This window comes from Cyprinodon variegatus, unplaced genomic scaffold, assembly GCF_000732505.1.
Source record: "Cyprinodon variegatus isolate N-32 unplaced genomic scaffold, C_variegatus-1.0 Scaffold174, whole genome shotgun sequence".
In the NCBI taxonomy this organism is placed as follows: Eukaryota; Metazoa; Chordata; class Actinopteri; order Cyprinodontiformes; family Cyprinodontidae; genus Cyprinodon; species Cyprinodon variegatus.
The window spans coordinates 402,405-410,844 of NW_015150627.1; the positions used below are offsets into that span (position 1 = coordinate 402,405).

The 8,440-nt window shown below is 35.9% G+C and overlaps 1 protein-coding gene across 6 annotated transcripts in view; it reads left to right on the plus strand.

Moving 5' to 3' along the window:
- fmnl2 (formin like 2) overlaps positions 1 to 8,440 on the plus strand; it is a 67,692-nt gene that overhangs the window by 17,840 nt on the left and 41,412 nt on the right. For all 6 annotated transcript variants that reach the window (XM_015378534.1, XM_015378533.1, XM_015378536.1 and 3 more), the window contains exon 2: positions 6,433 to 6,516. In XM_015378534.1, the coding sequence (XP_015234020.1) occupies positions 6,433 to 6,516 (84 nt within the window). The remainder of the gene's footprint in view (positions 1 to 6,432; positions 6,517 to 8,440) is intronic.

Here is an 8,440-nt window from a genome sequence, read left to right on the forward strand (position 1 = left end):
TAATAAAATAGTTTTTTTTAAAGCTTTTTATATGACTGTAGAAAGGTTTTCTTCTGCTGTGCTTGAACACATGCAAGTGATTTTGGAGAAAGTCTGTGACCTGTTTGAAGAGCTCTTTAGAGCTGCAGCTGGGTTTTAAAGACCTACTGCTTTTGCGAAAATGTTTGGTCTAGATTTATTGTTTACTGATCTTCCATCAGATCACCATCTCAAAGAGGTCTGTTTGAACACCTTACCATGTAAAACAATTCATTGAAGTCCCGAAGGCGTTTTTTTGGTCACTTCGTATTTGTGGTTTGGATCTTTTTTAAAGTATTACCAGCTCGGGTCGACTCTTCATGTGGGCTGTGTGTTTGTTTTCTAGCCAGCTGTGTGGCCAGGATTTTTAGACCCCTGGAAAATAGCGAGTGGCTGAAGAACCATCTGTTTGACCACTTTTATGACTCCAGCTGCTTGATGATGAGAAGAAAAAATATGAATACCGGTAATCGGTTTTGGGGTTTAATTGAAGCTAGCCGTATCACCTACACCTGCTGTCAGTTTTCTGTTGATAGAAAAAGAAAAGACTACTGAGGGACAGATAAAGGATAGTACTATCACTGAACAAATTGTTTTTTGCAATGATCCTAAAACATTTTCAAAACTCTAAACCCATTTTTCACAATGTAAAATTTGTCTATTCAAATGTATTTAGCAGCTGCCAGGTACAGTTTTTATCTTTCTGGTTAATTACATACTTGTTTTGTTGCTTCATGGTTTAGTAGCTGTCTGAGCTGTCAGATGATCAACATTTTCCTATATTAAGTCCTTTTCCAGTAGTATGGAGCATAATGTGATTACAGTAGAAAGCTGAGTCATACTAAACCTTTCATCTTAAAGGGAAAGCTCCGACCCTAACTGCACCTTTCCTGTTAAACAGTTAGCTTTTCTTTGGAAGAGATTAACAACTTTACTGTTTCAGATGCATAATAGTTAACCTTAAGTTGCTCTCAAACATGTTTTTTTAATGTCAGGTATCCATCAGTTTGACAAACCTAACATCTTCTCTGATATAAATTCTAAATATAATGATTTAGTCTAGTTATTCTGGAGGTTTTTTTTTTCCTCCAATTTGGTTCTGAAATTAAGTTTATAATTAATCTAGAAGTTTAATTTAAAAACCAAGTAGTTTTCATCATGGTCCAGTTTTTTTTCTCTTTTAAGTTAAGATAAATCTAGATCAAATGAATTCAGCTAGGTTGTACAGGCAAGCTTATGTTTTTCTAATTTTAAGATGAAGAAATAACTTTGTCAATCTAAAATTACTCATGAACTTTATTGTATCTTTAGTGCAATTCTTATCACACCTGTCAAAGGACTGTGGATGAAAAATTGTCTTCTGGTGACAGCAGGTGTCTCTTGGTCATAACTTGTTCCTTTTTCTATAGTTTGCTTAACTCTTAGACTCATTGATGCTCATTGTAAAAGGAACCCATCACTTGTGAGACAAAATCTAAACTGCAACCCCTATAGTAGCTGTGAAGTGATGCATGTCTTTAAAGTTTGTTACACATACCTGCTTTACCAGTTTTTAAAGCGCCACATTATGTCTGATCAGTTTGCAAACCTAACTCCAAAAGGTTGCAGTTTAAAAGATGTGTCCAAACCTGTTACTGGAAATTATTGGACCATTCCTGGTAAAGATGGACAAAAGTAAATAAATCAATATTTTATTGCAGTGACATGATCACATTATTACTCCTGCAGCTGAATTGCTGCGTCGTCCAACTAGCATACACCTGGAATCTTTCTCAGTCGAAGCTATGCAAGCCCCCCCTGCAGAAAATCGTATCTGGTGCGATTGACTTCCAATGACCACTAAATGCCCGGACCTCATCCGATTTGATTTGTTCAGGGCTTTATCGGACATCTGTGTCATGTTTTATTGTTACACCAAGTAAACAAGAAGCAGTTGTATTTCGAAGTACCGGTACACCAATTCAGATTTTTTTCCCCCACTTAAGGTCAATAATATTAAACTATAAATGGCATATTTTGCTTTTGAAAACAAGCATCTATTTCAACCAACTCTGCTTGGATTTTAAATCGATTTAAAGGGAAACAAAATGGGAACTATAAAAAATGCTGTAAAACAATGTTTCATAACAAACAATGGTTATTTAACAGACTAAAAGTTTGCAGCTGGTGGACATGAATGAAAATATGAACGTCATATTTAAACTCCAAACCCACAGAGACAAGAGCATTTAGAAAAACTAAGGGACTGAACAAGAGGAGCGTCAGCCAGAGGCCAACCACCTTAAGGCCAATAAATCTCTGGAAAAGATGCCGTTCTTATTGAAGATCTGTTCTAAGAACCGTTATTGTCTAATTCACAATGCTGATCTCTGATGGGAAGTGATAACACTTAATTAGAATTCCCGGAAAAGTCAATCTCTGTATTTCTCCATAAAACATGTAGTGTTGAGACCACTAAAAATATAAGGATGACCCTAAAGCACACAATACCTTCCTTACAACAAAATACCATACAATATTATCTATGCCTATACAATAATTGTGTGCAATAATAGTCTAAATCCAGCTGAGAATATTTGCCCATACCTAGAGGTGTGGGAAAAAAAGCTGTTTTTGCAATATATCGTTATTTTTGGTTGCATGATATAATATCAATCTTTTAGTTCCTATTATCGATTTTTTTTTTTTAACCTAAAACTGAAGGAAAATGAGCTACCTTTGTACTGCCACTCTCTATGAGACCTTTTGCTGGGCGGAGCAGTGCTATATCTGTAGTTGAGGCAGTCACAGTGGAAGGCGTGGACTGACTCTAACACCAAACAACATTGATATCAAAATAACTGAAGAATATCATCTGATGAACAGCTTTTTTATCTATACTTTCAATTTTGATAGCAGCGAAAATATCGCAATATATGGTGATATTGCAATGCAGTGATAATATCGTATGGTGACACAAGTATCAAGACTCATATCGTATCGCAGCACCCATGCCAATACTCACCCCTACCCATACCTGATATCCTGATATGAAGTTGATGTTTAAATGGTCTCTCTGTGCTTGTGTGAAGCTGAGAGATGCAATGACACAGGGTCTTGAATAATTGTGCACTTTACACTAGTAATACTTTTGCAAGGGTGTACCTTTTCTTTTTAAAGTTCCAGTATTAGATTAAAGTCAAATTATTGAGATAAGGATAATAAAGACCACATATTTCAATGAATTTTTATACATCCTTGCTGGGATTATAATAAATTTTAAATTTAATTTTTTTTTCTGTAAACCTCTGTATACTTTTTATGTTTCATGTATCTGTTGATGTCTTAAATAGCAGTTGTGAAATACTTCTGTATTTTCTATCACCTCATAGTGCAATCGTACTTCAATTACTGTTAAACATCCGTATCAGTCGGAATGTAGTTGATTTTGCTTATGTTCTTCTGGGTGGTCTGCCATCGGGTATAAAAAAAGCTGCCCAACCTCAGCTGCTTCCTCTATTAATAACAGAAACACGGGTGGTGTGGTTGTGGACTTGGAGTAATCTAACCTCCTCAAGCTTAGTTGGTGTCACAGCTCGTTAGCGATGAGCTTAAAACTGCTAGAGACCGTGGTTATTTGCTTTAGCTGGAGGCTCGCCAAGCAGGAAACCTGAAGTGACTCAGTAAATCACCTGAACCAGCCAGGCCCAGCACCACCAATGAATCTAAACGGTAGTAAAGTTAATTTATAATGCATTTTAAAGATTACAGTTGGTGAATAAAACTACAATGTAAAATTAACATAAAAAATAATAGTAATATAAAAAAAGAAACTCCAAGCGACACAGATCGAACAAATGAGATGAAATACAGGCAAACTTTTAATATTTATCCCAATGGAGGATTTGCTATATAAAACTGCACTGAGCGACAGAGTTTATTGAATTAATGAATGGAATAGATGTTAATACTTTTTCTTAAAACTTAAATAATCTATGTAATTAGAAACCTAAATCATGATATTGAGGTAAACGTAAATGAATTTCAAGAAGGCTGAAGCAACATTCAGTTGTCAAATACAGCAACCAATCTTGCTCTTCTGTGTTTTGTGCTGATTTTATGATTGCAATCACGTTATGAGGGATTGTGATCGGAGTCTCATTATTTCTGTTTTAACTAATAAAATAAAAATGTAGAAAATAACTAATAAAATAAAATAAATTTTCCTCGGCAAGTCAATTAAGCAAGAGAATTTCTGAAGCATCGGCATATATATCTCAAGATATAAGGCAGTATTATAGTACTTGGTAATTTGGCCTTTTGGAGATACATAAGCTAAGAAGGGAAGTGGCTCCAGGACAGGGGCTTGAGGAACCCCTTACACCTGGCTTTACTGATGTTTACTGACACCAAAGATCTGTGCATAAAAGCACAAATATTTGAAAACACAACTAAAAAAAAATAACACCCACATGTCCATTATAATTTTTTTGTGTGTGTGTGTGAAACATAACAAATTTTGCGACTCCTCATTTTGGTTTGGAGTACTGCTTTAAGAGCTCATTGATCCCACATTGATCAACCTGCAGTTTCTGGGCAGCAATTTGATTTCTTTGTCAATATTTGCAGGACATCACTTGTAGTGTTCTGTCATATGAAACAAGATACAAGGATCCAGATTAAAAAAGAGGAAAAAAGTTAACTTCCTCTGGAAATGTGTTAAGTGTTCATGAATGCAGAATCATGTTAAAGAAATGTGTTATCAAAAGATAGAGGGATGCATAATAGAGTTAATGGAATAATCAATTACCATGGAGCTTTCTTAAGCACTTAATATTTCATGTCATTATCATTATGTGGAGTACCTTCTCTTTTTATTTTCAGTTTGGCTTTTACTAAGATGCAATGGGTGTCTTATCCTCATTCCTGCATCTCCAAAGCGGCTCTGTGCATTGGTTTCTTTTTTAAATGCACCTTTTCAAAATGAAAATGGATGCACAAATCAGTTTACCCTGCCACTTCATAAATGCTAGGCAGTAAAATAAAACATTGCTCTTGCAAGCCTGTGAAAAGCAAAAATTGGGTTTTGTCATAGAATAGTCCACTTTTCTCTTTGTTTTCCTCTTGATTAAAAGAGAAATAAATCTCCCAAACTGGAAAAGTAGCAGCTTAACGCCTCACAGACTCTGTAAGATTATACAGCAAGAGGGAAAAAAATGCTAAGCAGCCTTTGCTCTTCTCTTTCTCTTTATCGTGGAAAATGTTCCCCACCAAAAGAAAACAGCACTGTTCTGCTGGAGGTAACTAAATCAGGAGTTTAATTTCTTTAAGCTTTTCCCATCCACCAGGGCTGTTTGAAGAAACATGGTTCTGTGAGGCTGCAGAGGTGCTTCTTCTTAAAGCACATCTCAATAACGTTAAAAGATGTTATGTAACAGTTACTTTTAGTTTTTCTGCTTTTCACTTTGTACTTGTTGCATTGTATTTGTTCAAAATCATGATGTTTATTAAAAACAGAAAAGCATATGATCCTGCAATAAACCTCTTTATCTAGAAAGTCATAATGCTGCTTTTAATTATATGGAAACATTTTTATATTAACGTTTTATTATTCTTAAGTATAAAAATTATATTCAGAAATTAAAGCATACAAAAATGGAGGTATGCTGTTACTCATTGGGCAGTTTGGCACTGTGACCTGTATAGTATATTTATGTAAGTGAAAGGAAGGTGCACATAATTTTTGGATGGGTTCTGTCAGTGGAGTCAGTCCATTTTACTGTTTGGGTGAAAATCAATGGGTCATTATTTAGGTTGGATAGAGTCTTACTTCTGGAAATTTCAAGAACCAATAAACTGTCCAACATTTGTAAAAACCACAGATGTGACCTCCCCTCCATAGCAGAAAGATAAACAATTACACTGTTGTCTGATTCCTCTCAAAACAAGCACTGTTTTCAGAGGGGAAAACATAGAAACATTAGGATAAAAAAAATTAAATCAAAATTAAACGGGCTGTTTTAATGAACACAAAGGGACTGAAATGAATGAATTTTAATTTGTTAAACATTCTGTTTTTTGCAGTTTGTAGCCATTTTTTTCTCCCATTTTCACATCCAGAGTCTCCCTGTGTAATTTCACCATTTTAAATGCCACACTGACACCAAACCTCAACACAGTTCCTCCTGCAGATGATTTCACAAACCTTTTGTTCTCATTTTACTCGGTAGTCACCCACACTGCAATTTCTAAATGTAAACATACTTATCTGCAAGCTGCGGGTATGATTATAAGTAGAAGTAAAGTTTAATGATGCTGGATAAAGTTTTCACATCAGTTTGTCTCGCAGGGATTCTGACATTGAAACTTTAGATTCTATAATTATTATAAACATGTCATGTAGCTAATTAACTCTGATATTTTCCACCCTTTTAGAACTCAATGAATCTCCCTCCGGACAAGGCTCGACTGCTGCGACAGTACGACAATGAGAAGAAATGGGAACTGGTCTGCGATCAGGTGACTATATCCCCTCAGTATAACGCTATGCTAGATCTACACTGAGTGAAGTTAGACATTGCTCCATTTTGAAAAAACAAAGTGTATTGACTGTTTGACCTTTTATATGCAAATCTAATGAAACATAGAGCGCCTTGCATTGCTCATACTCTTTAAAGGTAAGAAAACGGATTGATTTACCTCAGTATTTATTAACCTTCTTGAATCTTATGCTTTTTTAATGTCTTAAAGGCGTATATATCTGTTCTAAACACTATAGTTCAAGCTTTGTTCAATAAATTGGACGTAAATGATTTGGTCTTGCCATAGATTTTCACATAGTTATAGGTATGGACTTTAAATTATGCCATTGTAATGTAAATATGGTTTTGTGTAAACACTTCCATTGTATCTTAGGCTGTATGTTGGGGACTGCACCGCACTGGAAGGATAACTGGATTTCCTTCATGCCCATTTTCCATGAAGTTACCCTAGCTGCTTCTATGATTAATGCTTCCCTTGTCTGGTCTGTCAGTTTAGGAATGCAACCATGTCTTGGTTGGCTTGGAGCTGTGTCATCCTTTTTTTCCATTTTCAGTCAATGCATTGAAGATGTGTGATTTTCAAAGCTTGGGCAGCTCGTGCTATGGGTCAACTACCTGGAGCAGGCATTTAACCCTATAATGCCAAATGTATCGTATTTGATACATACGGTTTCTGAAATGTTTTGCATCTGACACCTTTCGCATAATTTAATGGTAAAAACTTTGCTTAAAATCCTATTGTACACAATCAGATATACCTGATAACAGCCAGTAGAAGACTACACAAAAAATAATCTTGACTTATCACATAGTAATAAATTATTAATATCAAAAATGTATTTCTGTTTTTTTCTTTTTACATATTTTGTTAAAAGGCCAAATAAGAAATTCAAACAAAAAAAAGTTATTTTCTGTTTTGTTTTATTCTTGGATCGGGCTTTAAAGGGTTAAACCCCCCATTTTCAACTTTTTTGAAAGGAACCATATCCTTTGCCAGATAAAAAGTAACTGCTTTCTTTAACCTCTTTCCACCTCTTGCTTGTCAGACAGAGTGTCTTTATCAAATGCCTGTGTTAATGTTGTCTGTTTGGATCCAGCGACCTGTTGCTCCTAGACATGCAAACCGTGTCAGAGCAAACTTAGCAACTTTACTTTGGTTTGTCCCTTGTCATTTGGGGACAAGCCAAGCCAGTTCCACATAATGGAAGTAAAGTTTTTTCTGTGACCAACTGCTCTGTTTGGTTCTCTGCCATGGCTGTACATGTGGCTGCCGCTACACACACAAATAAGGAACGTAATGGAGTTAATGGAAGGTGCATCACTACAGGTTATTCGCTATGATTGGTCGCTCAGGTAGACTACATAAAGGTGACCCTACTAGATTTATGAACTAAGCGACTTATTAGCAGTTGGTTGCACTGGGTTTCATGTAGGAAAGGCATGCCAATACTTTGGTCCTTAAGGGCCTCTGTCCTTTAGGTTTTAGAAGTTTCCCTGTCCTAGCACAACTGATTCTGATGAATTGCAAATCAGCAAAAGCCTGTGAGTCATCTATCAATGAAAATCAGCTGTGCTGGAGCGGAGAAACGTCTAAAAACCACAGGACAGCAGCCCTTGAGGACTGACTTTGGCTACGTGCACACTGCATGCCTTGATAATCAATTCAGATTTTTGTGTGAAATCCGATTTTTTTTTTGCGTTGTTGTTCACATTTCCAAATATATGTGACTTGTATGTGATCTCCTGTGTGAACTGCATTGATACAACGCAAGTGTCCCGCTTGCGTAGTAGAGGAAGCAATGACATCACAAGCCAGTTTGCTCTGTGTTTTTGGAAGTAAACATGGATGGTAGTGCCGGAGCAAATCTAGCGACCTTTCCCAATCATAAAAACACAATCTT